Source organism: Lithobates pipiens, unplaced genomic scaffold, assembly GCF_037356315.1.
Source record: "Lithobates pipiens isolate NorthernLeopardFrog02 unplaced genomic scaffold, aLitPip1_a1.2 Scaffold_3, whole genome shotgun sequence".
Taxonomy (NCBI): domain Eukaryota; kingdom Metazoa; phylum Chordata; class Amphibia; order Anura; family Ranidae; genus Lithobates; species Lithobates pipiens.
The window spans coordinates 96,997,711-97,014,469 of NW_027507790.1; the positions used below are offsets into that span (position 1 = coordinate 96,997,711).

Below are 16,759 nucleotides of genomic sequence, written 5' to 3' on the forward strand. Positions count from 1 at the left end.
TCTTCAGGGATCTCAAAGAGAGACTGCAATATCTAACAAATATGTAAAAATTGTATTAATTACATGTTAAATATGGCATATAACGCAAAGCATATATATATATATATATATATATATATATATATATATATATATATATATATATATATATATATATATATATATATATATATATATATATATATATAACTTGAGCAGAGGATGCAGGGAGAGCTTAGAGTACACTTACTAGGCAATGTAGAAGATGAAAAATATTGATTAAAACCAAGCGAGGCTCTAGAACTTCAGCATCCAGGTAATGCTAGGGAATTCCAAAGACCTAGGAGTGGTTTGATTGCAAGCTTTACATTATTTCTGATAAGATCTGGCAGATTGGAAATTGGTAAGTAGTCTAGTTGAGTGGAAAATCGTAACACCTACTATGGACTACAAAGTGGACAGCTGTCCTCTTTAATTCTACGGCCCAAGGGAGTGGAGACAGTGAGGCAGCCGTGTCCACAAGGAGCAGGTTTTAGAAAGGCATAGACCCCCTGGGTGGATAGTAAAAAGTATAAGGTAGAAAGTAAAATATACTAGGTAATATTCCTCTATCAAAGGCTACAAGGTTAAATAAAAAGGGAGTTTTTTTTCCAAGAAAGAGCTATCTCTAAGAATAGCTTAAATGCTAATTTAACTAAAGAGACAAATGTATATAAAAGTCAAGAACTTAATCTAGAATTTAGAGCAGAACCAGTTAGTATAATAGAATATCAGGTTAAATGAACCAAATACAAATAATCTAAATAAAGGGAAGTTATCAGAAAATGAAGGTTCGTTATTAAAAAGGAGCAAAATACTGCCCATAATGGGTATATATGTAGCCTTGCAGTTAGGAATTTAATAATCCAACCTGACTAACAATACGGTGTAAAAGTAAAACAAAAAGCTTTACCGGCAGTCTGATATAAAGTAGCAAGCAGTCTGCCACACAGAAGGTTTGAAGTGAGCCACAGATATAAACAGCTGATTGTATGTTTAAATACTCCCTGTGGGTTTGATATCCCGCCCACAGAGGGATGGAAACTAGGTAGTGGCTGAAAGACCTAGGCTAATGAGGAAGGAGGAGGGCATGTCATCGCCGCCCCTCGCCAACACAAGTGTCAGCAAAGGCAGCGCTGTAGCCAAGAAGAAAACGCTGCCGGACCGGCATCATCGTGTCAACAGGCGCGATGACGTCTGAGTGCCGCCGACGCATAGGAGATGCTGGCCGAAACGTAAATCCCACCCAGGGAACACATACAGGCAAATACATGCATGCAGTGGCCCTGTAGGAGGGAAACAGTGGCTGGAAGTTACCCCCCCCCCCCCCCCCGTGCCAGGGGACACAGCAAAGTAAAAACAGCTCAAGGAAAAAAAGTCTCCCAAAAGCCAGGGCTGGAACGTAAAATCTATTACAGAGGGTGAAGCAATATGTTTGTATATTTGGTACGACAAAATCTGGATGCTGAGTCATGGAAACCGCCTGTCAGAAATAATAAATATTAATAAGTATTGAATATTGAACAATAACAAATATTAAATATTGTATTGAAAAAAGAAAAAAAAGAACTCCCTTTGGTACTGCTTGCTAAATACAGAGGCATGCTGGGTAAAGGAATTACCCTGGGTTGGCCTACAGTTTGTTTTTGTTTTTTTGCCAGTGTCCAATCCTCTTGTAAGTGGCAGTTCTAAACTGACTAACAATATGAGTGCCTATGTCCCTCAGTGGACTCCAAAAAAAGAATTATATGGTGCATACAAAAATCTTGTTCTTTTATATTCAGGTGGTATTTTAACTGTCGCATTATAAAAATGCTGGATTTAGTACTTTCTTGCATTTCATCGGTAAAAGAGAATGTTGCAAAATGCATTGTTTAAAAGAGCCACTGGCAACATTCACAATTATCTTTTAGTACTGAAACCTTTGTGACACCCTTCAGAGCCTTCATTAAATGTGTGTAATCATTAGAGAGTAATGCAACTATTTATTCATTTATTCTTGCTAAATATTTGCAGGTACTTTACCACTATAGTTATTTTGAAAATGGCAGCAAAAAGCATCTCTTCTAATTCTACAGGGCCTGCTTTTCTTAGAAGAAAACAAATAAAAGATGCTTTGAAACTAGTAGGCATAACTAGACCATGCTTTTACTGAACCAATCAGTACTATAATTATTTGTCTCTTATTTCCTTTTAGGTATCACAAGAGTCAAGCAATATACCTAGAATCAAAGGACAATACCAAAATCAGCTGTGTGATCAGTTCAGTTGGAACTAATGAGGTACATGTACAGTGGAGAATAGCATTCAATTTAGGTTATCAGCCACATAGGGAGTGCATTGTTTTTATGAGATAAATGACTCATAGTTTTGTGCTATAAGGAACAGAATGTGGAACTATTGTATTGCACTGCTAAGCAGCAAAAAAAAACAATGTATGTATTAGGAAAATGTGGTCCCTCTCATGTACAATATAACCTGCAAAATGCAGGTGTTTGGAGGCGTCCGTATTTTCTTATAGTGGACCTTTTACATGCTGCTTTGCAGCACTACCCAATGGTTGTGCTTTTTGCTCCTTTTTTAATGCAATTCAATGGGTTGGTTGATTTGGTTGAACATTGCATACCCTGTTTGGCTGTATCTTATCTTAACATTTGTGATCCTAAATTCCACGCTAACTGCTAAACATAGGTGAAAACCTATATGGGAGCTGTTTTACCTGCTAAAGGATTTGTAATTTAGTTCATACAGTCCAGCCAAATGGTAGATCTTGGTTAGTGACCTGATATTTTCTGATGAAGTAAAGCAATAGTGTTTGTTCGCCTCCCTGTCCCAAGCCTATGTCTGCGCAATTGGGAACCAAGGACTAAATCACTGAATGGTGTAATCGGGGAATAAAAGAATCTTTGCCTCTTTGAGGGCTGCCGTAGTTTAAAATTGTAGTATTCCTGTCTGGTTGTGACAGCGAATGCGACACCTTTCTGAAGGTCAGACTTGACACAGTAGATAGTGAGAACTGCGTGTTTTCATTCAAACCTGTGGTGGCTGCTGCCATGTGCGTATAAATGGATAACTGGAAATTTACCCTGCTCCATTAACTATCTGTGAGTCTTTTGCTGTCACAGTTTCCACTTTAATATAAGAAAAAATGTTGATGTATAAACACTTGGGACTAATTGGCTCCACCTATTTTTTTTTTTTTTTCATAGAAATCATATTCCATACTATCTGCTGCTTGTTTTTTTACATTTTTTATATATATATATTTTATATTTTGTCATTCAAGACGTTTTAACCCTTTCACTGCTGTTGATGTGTACGTAGCCACATATCATAGCGTTTATGGGGTTAAAGCAATCTTACGGCTGCATGTGGGCCAGCTCTCAGCTATCTGAAATTTTATAGCTGTCAGATGCTGGCAGGTTGAGGACAGGTAAGCAGTAGTTCAAGTACTGTGTACTAAGGCAGCATGTAGGGGAGACATTAGGAGTCTAGTGAACCCTTTAGGTCTTCATAAAGCGGACCTGTCAGCTCCTTGCGCTACTTCTCCTTCTCACAGTCTCTAAGATTTGCTTTACATTGGACTGCAAGAAGCAGATGCCAGGTCAAATTTGAGTACTTGAACTGCTTGCATTTAAAAATACATTTTAAAGTGGTTGTAAAGACACAAGTTTTTTTTTTTTTACCTTCATGCATTATGTGCATGAAGGTTAAAAAACCTTTTGTGCAGCACCCCTCCTAATACTTACCTGAGCCCCTTCTCGATCCAGCAATGTTCAGGAGTACCTTGCCTCTCTGGGGACTCGCACTCCTGATTGGCTTTTGGCAGCAGAAAGAGCCATTGGCTCCTGCTGCTGTCAATCACAGCCAATGTGCCAGTCACGTGACAGAGGGGGCAGTGGCTGAGCCGCAGCTCCGTGTGTAAATTGACACACAGAGCATCAGCTCAGCTTGGCTGCCCCCATACCAAGCTGGATGGGGGGGGGGGGGGGGGGGCAAAAAGACGTGAGACCCAAAAAGAAGAGGATCAGGGCTGATTTGTGCAAAACCATTACACAGAGCAGGTAAGTAGAACATGTTTATTTTAAATAAAAAACAATACTTTATTATCACTTTAATGATATGTTAATGAATACAAAATTGTGTTAATGTGTTCATACTGTAATGTTTGAAATTGTTTGTTAGTTATTAGACTGCAGATTGGGTGCTTTCTCAATTTACAATAGATGTATGTTAATTATTGAATGTAATGTTTTTTCAGTTCCTTAATTTAGAAAAATATCCTATCTTGTATTCATATCAAGTTTCCTTTTTTTTTTTTATTATGTTCATTGAACTTTTCTTGACAGATTTGGGTGAGGAAAAGCAGTGACAGCACAAAGATGAGGATCTACCTAGGCCAGCTACAGAGGGGCTTGTTTGTTATCCGGAGGCGTTCCGCTGCATAAAACCTACTGGTCTCACCAGTCTTCTAATGTGACAGTTCCTTTATGACACATCATGTTTCATCAGGATGACAGTTGGCACAGACTGAAATGCAAACTATGATCAGTGAACATTACCTTGTATAGTGAGGTTTTCAAATCCTTTTTAGTGTCAATGGTACTGAAGACTTGTGGCGATAGACAATTCCATTATTCTTCAGTATATCTTTCCCTGAAGATCTTGTGCTTTTTTTTTTTTTTTTTTTTTTTTTTTTTTGGGATTCTAGTATTGAGCTGCACAAAGAGTCAACTGCATCTTCTGCGAAGAGAATTGTTTCACAAAATCTCAGTGCTGCTGCATAAATGAATTCTTTATTTTTTAGCCAACTCCTCACAAAGCTCAAAGTGACTATAACACATTACAATTAACAGATTTTTTTTTTTTTTTAACTCGTTTTGTTGTAACTTTATTATGATGTTTGTTTTACTAAAGCAGCTGCTTTTAGATGCAGAATAAAAGGCAGGGAATAAGATCTTAGATATTATTCATTATTCATTTCATTGTTGCAACCAATGCATCTTGCTCATTTGTATTTCAGGTTTGGTGCTGGCGGTTTTTAAAATCGCCCAAACGACCAAACTGATAAATTTATAATTCAAGTAAGATACGATCTCAGGAATTTTTGTGGAAAAATTGGTTCTTTGTATTCCTCTGCTTCTATTAGTTGTCGATGTATTATTGTAAACCTTATCTCAAGCTGCTTTAAAATGTATTCATTTTACATTCTCAGTGTTTGTTTATGTGTTTATTCTGTATGTACTAAAAAAAGGACCATAAAAAGATTTTAAAATTAATTTGTGTTCATTTTAAAGATGATAAACCTTCTGCTGTCACCTGAGGTTGACTCTGCATATCTTCACGTACCCTTTATGTGCCCTGGTAGCCCTAAGCCCTTGTACACACGGTCGGACATTCCGAAGGGAAATGTCTGATCGGACCGCGTTGTCGGATAATCCGACTGTGTGTGGGCTCCATCGGACTGTTTCCATCGGACCAAATTTTAGAGCTGGGCTATAAAACTTTCCGACACCATGATCCTATCTAACATAATTCTCTACACACAATCAAAGTGCCACGCATGCTCAGATCAAATTCCTAGACCAAAGCTATTGGCTACTAGCCTGAACGTAGTCCCGTTGTAACGAAATAACGCTGTCACGTTACATACGACTGGATTTTCCAACAACTTTGTCCGACCGTGTGTACGCAACACAAGTTTCAGACAAAATCCGACAGATTTTGTTGTCGGAATGTCCGACCGTGTGTACAAGGGCTAAGACCTGGTATGCTCTATTGTATGAATACCAACTTTAGTTTCTCAAGTTAAGATTGGGTACCACAATTTATTAAATTTTTTTGGTCCATAACTATGATTGGCCTAACTGACCAATAGCAGGGTTCACAAGGTGGTAGTGTGGATCAGAGTTCAGATGAAAAAAAAGTCAATATTTGACAATAGAGTGCCTGAATTTCCAGTGATTCTCAGACACTCTGCAAGATATGTGCAAGTATGGACTCCTCCAGGTGCCTGCTTGTCAAGCATGCTGATGGTTTAGTGGCTTTGAATTGAACACAGGTGAATGTTAAGGGTTTAGTAGCCTTTAAAATTTTTAACAGCTGCTTTTATCATTTTGAACCTATGACTTTATGCATGTGGTAGAACCGTCTTTTTAGTACTTTTAAGTGTGGATACCATCAAATTATTGTGTGATGCTTCCTGTTGCTAAGTTTTGATGCTGAAGGTCAACTTTTGGCTTATATACACAGACATTTAAACACATTGCTCGTCGGAAGATGGATGCTATTCTTTTTTGTGCAGAACAGAGAGTTTGTCCTTTACACATAATATATGGGTGGTGATAAACTTGTGGCAGACCAAAACTAACTACACCAGAATGATTTGACAAATTGTGTTGAAAAACCCTGCGTGTGTTTATAATATCATGCTTTTACCAGGTAAACAGAAGCCATCCAACACATATTGGCACCTACATTTTACATTGGGCACCCCTCTGTGACACCGTAAATTTTAAGCAGTCATATTGTTCAAGTACAGGGCTGGAAAAAGAGCAGAGACAACTTTTATTTCCTGTGGCCCAAAAAAATTCAATAAAAATCTATTCATTACACATATACATCCCGTCATACACAACTTCATAAAAATGTCAGAATAAAGTGTATTCTGGCAAGTTATTTTCTCTCTGGGTTTTCGGACCTCCATTTATGGCAAATTACTTTTTGTGCAGGAATTATCTTTAGGGCAGAATCATTGGTTTTCCATACTGCAACTACCACCTGTCCTTTTTTTATTTTTTATATCTCTAGCTCAAATGGAAAGGGGCAGACAAGGGGTACATGTGTGCATAAGTACTTAGGCCCCATACACTGATTTTAGCAAAGTAGAAGAAAGCTGTGTGCATCTTCCTTATGCTGGTCCTTAAGAGTGAAATTGGCTCAGTACACAAGATTTTAACAAACTTTGGCTATGCATCTTGCTTGGCCACACCAAAGTTTAAAATCGGCTGTATTGGCTACCCTGCCTTCCTCGGAAGGGCACTCGGAGATCGGGGCAAAGTTCACCAAATGCAGAAGGAGGTGGGTGCTCTTCTCTGTTCAGTCCAATAGTATACTAACCATCAAATACCTACAGTGCATATAAAAAGTCTACACATCCCTGTTAAAATGTCAGGTTTCTGTGATGTAAAAAAAATGAGGCAAAGATAAATAATTTTAGAAATTTTTCCACCTTTTTAATGTGACCTATAAACTGTACAAGTCAGTTGAACAACAACCTGAAATCTTTTAGGCGGAGGGAAGTAAAAAAAAAATATGGTCGTATATGTGTGCACACCCTTAAACTTTGTTGAAGCACCTTTTGATTTTATTACAACACTCAGTCTTTTTGGGTATGAGTATCAGCAGATTGTGAGGGCATCTCTTATGCACAGCCCTCTTCAGCTCACCCCACAGATTTTCAATCCGATTCAGGTCTGGGCTCCGACTGGGCCATTCCAAAATGTTAATCTTCTGCTGGTGAAGCCATTCCTTTGTTGATTTGGATGTATGCTTTGGGTCGTTGTCATGCTGAAAGATGAAGTTCCTCTTCATGTTCAGATTTTTTGCAGAAGCTTGAAGGTTTTTTTTGCCAATATTGACTGGTATTTGGAACTGTTCATAATTCTCTATACCTTGACTAAGGTCCCTATTTCAGATGCAGAAAACAGCCCCAAAGCATGATGCTGCCACCACCATGCTTCACTGTGGGTATTTTGTTATTTTGGTGATGTGCAGTATTGTTTTTATGCCAAACATATCTTTTGGAATTATGGCCAAAAAGTTAAACCTTGGTTTCATCAGACCATAACACATTTTCCCACATGCTTTTGGGAGACTTCAGATGTGTTTTTGCAAAATTTAGCCAGGCTTGAATGTCATAAGAAAAGGCTTCTGTCTTGCCACTCTACCCCATAGCCCAGACAAATGAAGAATACGGGAGATTGTTGTCACATGTACCACACAGCCAGTACTTGCCAGATATTCCTGCAGCTCCTTTAATGTTGCTGTAGTCCTCTTGGCAGCCTCCCTGACTGGTTTTCTTCTCATCTTTTCATCGATTTTGGAGGGATGTCCAGTTCTTGGTAATGTCACTGTTGTGCCATATTTTCTCCACTTGATGACTGACTTCACTGTGTTCCATGGTATATCTGATGCCTTGGAATTTTTTTTTTCAGGTGTGTTCAAGTTCTCTATTTACTTAAAACATATCTAAACCCAAAAGCTAACATTTAATGAGATCCTCACTTAGCAATGGTGGATTACAGGCATTTGAGTGCAGGAGCACATAAGGCAAATAGCAATAATTCCTCTGTGGGCTCTGCGGAAGCTCCAAGTACCTCCTAGGCTGATGGCGCTTCCCTTAGTCCAGACCAAGGTCTTACACTGACACTGCTCCAATGCCCCAATTCAGGATCTTTCACAGATGTGCAACATGTGACCTGTCTGAAAGAAGTGTGGGTAGAATACTGAAGTGCTGCTATGCAAAAATATATCCAAAATTAGTAAACAAAATGCTGCTAGCAGTAGCATAAGCAATATAAATAATTCTTTGACACACTATAGCGCATAAGTGATAAAAAAAAAAAATTCAAGTGAAAAAATGTCCCACACAATATCAAGTCTAGGATCCTTCCTTAGACACTTTACTTCAACATGTGCCATGTAGTAAAACCAATTCAGTGATATGTAACCACCTCCCAGGTGAATTGGCTGTTAACCTTAGGAGAAGACCCCTTGGGTCTAATCAAGCCTTTTGGTTTAATGGTCTTTAGTAATCCTCAAGGGAAGCACCACTGTATAATTAATCCTCTGTGTCTTCTCACTTCTAATACACTAAAAGCAACTCAGGGCAGAATGAAAACTTTCATCCCTTGAAGATGTCACCTGATCAGTGATGCAACGCGCTGGGAGAAGCCGGTGACGTCAATTCCAGTGTCTCGAAAAAAACGGTAGAAGCAGTGAGGCGGTGAGCCGCTCATTGTGTGATCATTTTAGGCATTATACAAGATGATGGCTATGTGAGTGGGCATTTTTATATTTAATAACTCATTTATTTTAACAATTTTGCGTAATGAAAGTCTTCTTTCTGCCCTGTGTAACTTCAGACAAGCAGTGGTTCCAGTGTATTTGAGAAGACGCAAAGGATTAATTATACAGCAGTGTTTCCCTTGTGGATTACTAAAGACTATTAAAATAAATGGCTTGATTAGACCCAAGGTGTCTTTTCCTAAGGTGAGCTGCCAATTCACCTGGAGGTGGCGGTAGTGGTTACATATCACTGAATTGATTTCACTACGTTGCACATGTTGAAGTAAAGTGTCTAAGGAAGCATCCTAGACCTGGTACCATTGTGTGGGACGTTTTTTGACTTGAATTATTTCATCGCTCATTCAATTATTTCTATTGCTTATGCTACTGTTAGTGGCATTTTTTTCTAATTTTGCATATATGTATAAGCTGCATTAGCGCACTATTTTTTATTTTTATTTGATGTCTGAAGGAAGAGTTCTCTGCCACTATGTCTGGCTATCCCCACTTTTGGAATCGCTGGGTACTAACACCTAAAAATGCTTTTCTGCCACCCCACCCCTTGGTTATCGTCAGTCGTGTCAACCTTAACTGCCTAGTGCACTTCTACTTGCAGAAGGTAAAGGTGAATGCTGACTATTGAGTGGAAGTGGCAAATCATTTTTTCACTACCAGAACTACTTCAACTTTTCACCACATGATGGCTACTGTGGCTCAACTGACGGTTGAAGCAGTGCTTTGCAGTCCCGGTATAGCTATGTCTAATACTATCTGGATCAAGCTGTGTAATATAATGATAGGTCCAACTCAGAGGGGCTATTCTCTCCTGTAAATTGTAATATCTTGTACCCTATGAAAGGGAAGTTCAAGAAGAGATTGACTGACTGTTCCCACTGTGGATCCAACCATTCTCACACTAAATAATCAATCTGTTTCAATTGCTGTTATTCCTTCTTTTAAGGACTCAGTTGCAACTGGCTATTTCTACCTTGTTGATTGCCCAGACCATGGCAAACTAAATTGGAGAAAACAATAATGAATTTGCTCCAGTTTTAGAAGTTCCCAATCTCGCTGCAAAATTACAGATCTTGCTCTTAGAGCTGCTGTTCTGTGTAGACATTGTGGAGAATGTAATCTGTCAGATCTAAATGGTCTTTCTTTCTATTTATATGTGCAGAATCTTATGGCTTGAAGCCTAGTTGGCAAAATGCCCCATAAAATGTACATTTTCCAAATGCCATTTGAAGGGACAACATTTCTTTGGAAGTTTCCTTGAGGAATACATTGAGGAGGCTTATGTGGGAAGGGGGTTCCTACCTGACTATCCTCAACCTCACCTTCCCATGTACTGTTCCGAAGACAGACTAAACCTCATATCATCATATAGATTTCTTTCCCTTCAGCGCAACATTTGTCTGTTATTATGAAGGGGGGTGTTTTATGTGGCGCTAACTAACATATCACTCAATGTGTAATATCAAAACAATACAGATAATATAAATATAAAGAGTTATATATAATACATTCATATAGTGCATAAAAAGTATTAAAACTAGTGCAACCCAGTAAAGTGCATACAGTATCAATGCCAATAATAAAGTGCATCAAACATAACAATATTACAAAGTAGAATCAATCAATAAGTCCATGCATAGGTGCAAAAAGTGCAAATCGCAGAAGAGGTATTTTTTCAAAAAAGCAATCTTAAAAAATTCAGATAAGTTGAAAAACTCAAAAATGTGCAATCAGTTCCACAGATGATGATTTCCATACAAAGTGAATAGTGAGTGAGATATACACCGTTCCTTAAACCTTCAGTGCTTTAGGTGCACCCCTTGTTTCCCCCAGCCTCTCACCTCTACTACAGGTCCCTTAGGACCGGATCACGCTTGAGGGGTGGTGGGTAAACAATCTTCCACCTCTTATACAAACAACGTCTAATACAGGTCCCTAAGGACCGGCTCACGCTTGAGGGGTGGTGGGTAAACAATCTTCCACCTCTTATACAAACAACTTCAACTTGAGAGGCTGGGGGAAACAAGGGGTGCACCTAAAGCACTGAAGGTTTAAGGAACGGTGTATATCTCACTCACTATTCACTTTGCATGGATATCATCCTCTGTTGAACTGATTGCACATGTTTTTGAGTGGGCTGTTTACATTTTTATATATATTTTTTGCACTTTGCACTGATTTTTCAACTTATCGGAATTTTTTAAGATTGCTTTTTTGAAAAAATACCTCTTATGCGATTTGCACATTTTGCACCTATGCATGAACTTATTGATTGATTCTACTTTGTCATATTGTTATGTTTGATGCACTTCATTATTGGCATTGATACTGTATGCACTTTACTGGGTTGCACTAGTTTTAATACTTTTTATGCACTATATGAATGTATTATATATAATTCTTTATATTTATATTATCTGTATTGTTTTGATATTACACATTGAGTGATATGTTAGCGCCACATAAAACACCCCCCTTCATATTTGCCTTATTGAGTGTAGAGAACACTTTTATATGTGAGCAGCTTTCTATAGTTTATATCTAGTCATTCTAGTTAGGTTGTGCGCAACAGGATTTATCAATTTTTCTCATTTGTCTGTTATTGACACCATATTCATGAACACGGTGCCATTGTTGCCCTTCTATTGCATCTCCATGAGAATTTCCCTTAGTTCTGCTTTTGGACTTTTTTTTGGGAAAGTTAGTGCCTGTTTTTTTCCATTCCCAGTCACTGGCACTAGCACTGTACTCCACACTATGCATAGAGACTAGCTCCATTGCATGGATTTATACAGTACTACAACCCTTAGACTTTGCCCTGTGTCTTGACATGTTCTCTATCCATATCAAGGTCAAGAATCACTGAGTCACGAGCTCTACAAACTTTTTTTTTTTTTTATCTTGCATCCATAAAAGAATTGAACTTCAACTTTTGTGCCGACCTAGTGCTAGGAGACAACGCATTGCCTTTTCTCAGTACCCCTTTTATGGACTTGTTCGCCTTCACATGGGGTCTGTAGATCCTGCAACGTTGTCTAGCTCCCAGAGCACATTCATTTATGGTGCCCTTCTCTCAAAGCCATGTGGATTGCTCCCCCTAATACTCTAATCTGTGTAAGGTAGTTTTCACGTAAGGTGATAATAGAGAACCCCTTCCTAGAAATTGTTACCATTTCTTATTTGGCAAATTTTCCATTGGATGTACAAGACACCTAGCCATTAGTACTTTGGCTAGACCTTTGTATATCCTCTTCATAACAGTTTGGCTTGACGCTCCTTGTCCTTGTGCACCCACTTTTGCAAGAAGTTGCTATTTTTTGTTGCCCTTGTGATTTTCTCTGCCTTTCTGGGACCTTCCTCAGGTGTTCTTGCCCACGCAGTAGCCCTCTTCTTGTGCTAAAATGGCCTCCTTCTTATAAAGGACCATTGTAAGCATGAAACCACCTCTTTTCCACTATCCCTAACAGCAATCATTCCCCCCCAGCACTGATCACCTGTGGCTTCCCTGCACTTGTAGGAGCCATAGGGGGATATCATTCTACAAATAGGCTCCCCCCTTCCCCCATACTGTGTCCGTCTTCACAGAACCCCTGATGCGTCCATCCTGCAGCCGCTGACTGGCTTCTTCTCCTTCCCCTCCCACTGGCTGCAGCTGCTCCTGGGGCAATAGACTGGTGTAGTGTACAGGATGTAGAGCTGGGGGAAGGGAATGAACACAGTGAGTGACAAATCGCTCCTATGTTCATCCATCACTAAAGCACAGTATACACTATCCTTTAGTTTATAAATGAGTAGGAAACCTGTACACCCATGCAAGGCCTTGTTCCCTGCCTCCTTGTGCAGGCCGCACCATTCATGTAATTTGGGAAGGAGTGGCTGGATGGAGCCATTGCTCTCAATTGTACAGCTGGGTGGGTGCATGTCCCTGATGCCAAAACTGTCTGTGTTCGGGGCTGTGCACATGCACCCATACAGATGCCAGATTGAGGGCAGCAACTGTTTCCATGCAGCCATTGTGTCCCAGTTGACATGAATGAGACTGTATTAACACAGCCCTCACATGGGCATACACTTTAGTGCTCTCCATGTGAACGAGGCCTTTGTAGGAATTTAACAGTCACTTTGTAAGTTATGTTATGTTTGTGTGTTTAATAATTTGTGTATTTTTAGTGAAAACGGCGATTTGATAAACACTTGTGTAACTAATGTAGGGCCTAAAAAAAAAAAAATTGTTGCAGGGATTGTAGTGGGGGGCAGTCTGTCCTCCATTAAAACCTTCCTAGGTCAGTGTGACTGGCTGGGGGGGTGTGTAGGATTGTACTGGGGGACAATCTGACCGGGGGGAGGGATTATACTGGGGGATGGGGGACAGATTGACTGGGGGGGAAGATGTTACTAGGGAACAAACTGACTTTGGGGGGGATTTTAGCGGGGGACAGATTGATATGGGGGTATTCTAGTGGGGGACAAACTGACCTGGAGGGGGGAGGATTATTCTGGGGGACAAACTGACTTGGGGGAGGAGACAATTTATACTGGAGACAGACTTGCCTTGGGGGGGGGGGGGAATTATACTGGGGGACAGACTGACCTTGGTGGGGATTACCCTGGGGGACAGATTAATTTGGGGAGGAATGATTATACTGGGGGACAGACTGACCTAAGTGTGGGGAAAGGATTCCTCCATTCACCTACTTTGTGTGGATGGAGGAACCTACTGGCTAAACAAGAAAGAAAAAAAAACCCATCTATGGACAGCTTAATAGACTCCTACACTATATTGTACATGACGCACTTGTGCACTATATTGTACATTATAGAATCCTGGACCATATACACTATATTTTACATGATCCACTCCTCACTATATTGTACATTACACATATTTTACCAAAGTGTTTGTGTGTCTTAATAGTTGCTGGTAGTTAAGTAGTCCCTGACTATTTTATTGACATTCTTATTAAAGGTAGGCTCTGCCAAAGTGTTAGCTGTATATATTAACCGTTTCCTGACTGGCTCAAATCTTTTTATGGGGGCAGAATGGCACCCATGCGTGAAACCCGGGGTACAGGTTCCCTTTAAGAGCCGCCAGTGGTCACATGTGCACCCACTGCACAGCAGGGGACCCAAAGTGCATGGCTGGTTATTGCTGCCGTCCATGCATGCACAAGAGCCAGCACAGGGATTTGTGTGTGTAAACGCACAAATTCCCGTTCTGGCAGGGGAGAGGAGACATGTTGTTTGTTCCTATTAAGTAGGAACAACGATATGTCTTCTGCCCTAGTCAGTCCTATCCCCATACAGTTAGAACACACATTTAACCCTTTGATCGCCCCCCTAGTGTTAACCCCTTCACTGCCAGTGCCACCGCCATCACTAGTAAAAAAATAAAGTAAAAATGCTACAAATCTTTCCCATAGTTTGTAGATACTATAACTTTTTTTTCCAAACCAAACAATATACGTCTATTGTGTTTTTTTTTTTTTTTTTTTTTTTTAACCAAAAATATGTAGAAGAATAGATATTGGCTTAAACTGCTGAGGACATTTTTTTTTAAAATTGGGGATAAAGTTAAAAATATTATTTATTTATTTCCAAAATTGTTGCTCTATTCTTGTTTATAGCGCAATAAATAGTAGCACTGTACGTGATCCAACATTTCCGGGCAGTGGGCGTGAATGTAGAATGAATGAATGAATAATCACAGCAGGAGCCAATGGGCAGATACTGCGGACCCAATGCCTGCTGGCCCCCGACAATCATTTGTTACACAGGCACAACGGTCTTGTTTTTTTTATTTTTTTTACACAATTAATCGCAGAAATCCCCAACAGAAAGGTTGGCAGGGGGCAGGCCATCTCAAATACTCTGGGTTAGCCCAGCTGGGGGAGTATGGAGTAGCTCCCCAGTCTGGGGGGGGGGGGGGGGGGGCGGAAGCAATCCCTCTTTATGACACACAGAGGGATCCTGACCAGGAGACAGAGGGGCAAGGAGAGGACAACAGCCATGTGGGCTGGTGAGTGATACAGTCAGAGGACTAAGCGGCACTGAGTTGCAAGCAATCTGGGATAGATGCAGAGTCAGTCTGGGAGGACTGTGGAGAAGTAGCCAGGAGGGCTAGAGAAAGGGGCAGCTGCAGCCAGGTGGGCTGGCAGAGCCTGAAGAGGTGGTACTGGGAGCAGTAGCCACAGAGAAGGACAGCTAGCACCAAAGACCTAATTTTTGCTACACCAAAGGGGCCCACAGTCTCTGCTTGCAAAGGGCATTTTCTGTGGTCTGAATACGCTCTTGTCAGACCATCCACAAAGTACTAGCCACTCCTGAGAGTAGTAGTTCTACAAGAAAGTTTGTGCTGGAGGTAGAAGAAAGGAGTGTGTATATATTGGGTATACAGTATATAGGTTGAGTAGCTGAAGAGCTCTGCTGATCAAGTGGGCATCTCATATTAACTCTTCCTCATCCAAGTTCAAATCCCACTGATAAAAAAAAGACATATCTTCAAGAACTGTCTCTTGACTCCAGAGTGTATGGAAAATGTGTGTGCCTGGCTGTGCAGGGTGGGAGATAACCAACGTCTACAGGGGTAGCACTACACATGTATGGATGGTGTACTGACATGTAAACAAAAATGCATTCTGTATGCTGGCCAATTAGACAAAAATGAAAAATGTTGACTATTTTTATTATCGATTTATAATCAGTTATGTTGATTAGTTGTTTCAGGCCTAGTGCTATTATAAAGTAAGTGCCTGCTTGATACCAATGGGATTTATGATTACAGCTCAGCACCAGTCCTACATACTTATTAATGGAGGATCTTGGGATCTATACAGTAGAATTGTATCTTTTAGCAAACCCCTGGGGGTCAATAAGATGTTGTGTATAATTTATGGTACATACATACACTGACCGGCCACTTTATTAGGTACACCTTGCTAGTACCAGGTTGGACCCCCTTTTGCCTTCAGAACTGCCTTAATTCTTCATAGATTCAACAAGGTGTTGGAAACATTCCTTAGGCATTTTAGTCCATATTGACAAAACATCACGCAGTTGCAGTTTTGTCGGCTTCACATCCATGACGCGAGTCTCCCATTCCACCACATCCCAAAGGTGCTCTATTGGATTGAGATCTGTTCACTGTGGAGGCCATTGGAGTACAGTGAACTCATTGTTATGTTCAAGAAACCGGTTTGAGATGATTTGAGCTTTGTGACATAGTGCATTATCCTGCTGGAAGTGGCCATCAGAAGATGGGTACACTGTAGTCATAAACGGATGGGCATGGTCAGCAGCAATACTCGGGTAGGCCGTGGTGTTTAAATGATGCTGACTTGGTACTAAGGGGCCCAAAGTGTGCCAAGAAAATATCCCCCATGCCATTACACCACCACCAGCCTGAACCGTTATAAGGCAGGATGGATCCATGCTTTCATGTTGTCTATGCCAAATAACCCTACCACCTGAATGTCCCAGCTGAAATAGAGACTCATCAGACCAGACAACGTTTTTCCAGTATTATATTGTCCACTTTTAATGAGCCTGTGTGAATTGTAGCCTCGGTTTCCTGTTCTAAGCTGACAAGAGTGGCACCCAGTGTGGTCTTCTACTGCTGTAGCCCATCTGATTCTAGGTTCGATGTGTTCAGAGATGGTAT

The 16,759-nt window shown here is 40.3% G+C and overlaps 1 protein-coding gene across 2 annotated transcripts in view; it reads left to right on the plus strand.

Annotated features, from left to right (window-relative positions):
* Window positions 1–5,232, plus strand: part of SUDS3 (SIN3A corepressor complex component SDS3) — a 60,151-nt gene extending 54,919 nt beyond the window's left edge. For both annotated transcript variants that reach the window (XM_077462075.1, XM_077462076.1), the window contains 2 exons: window positions 2,216–2,300; window positions 4,368–5,232. In XM_077462075.1, coding sequence (XP_077318201.1) covers window positions 2,216–2,300; window positions 4,368–4,466 — 184 coding nt within the window. In that variant the 3' untranslated portion in view covers window positions 4,467–5,232. The remainder of the gene's footprint in view (window positions 1–2,215; window positions 2,301–4,367) is intronic.
* The last annotated feature ends 11,527 nt before the right edge of the window (window positions 5,233–16,759 follow it).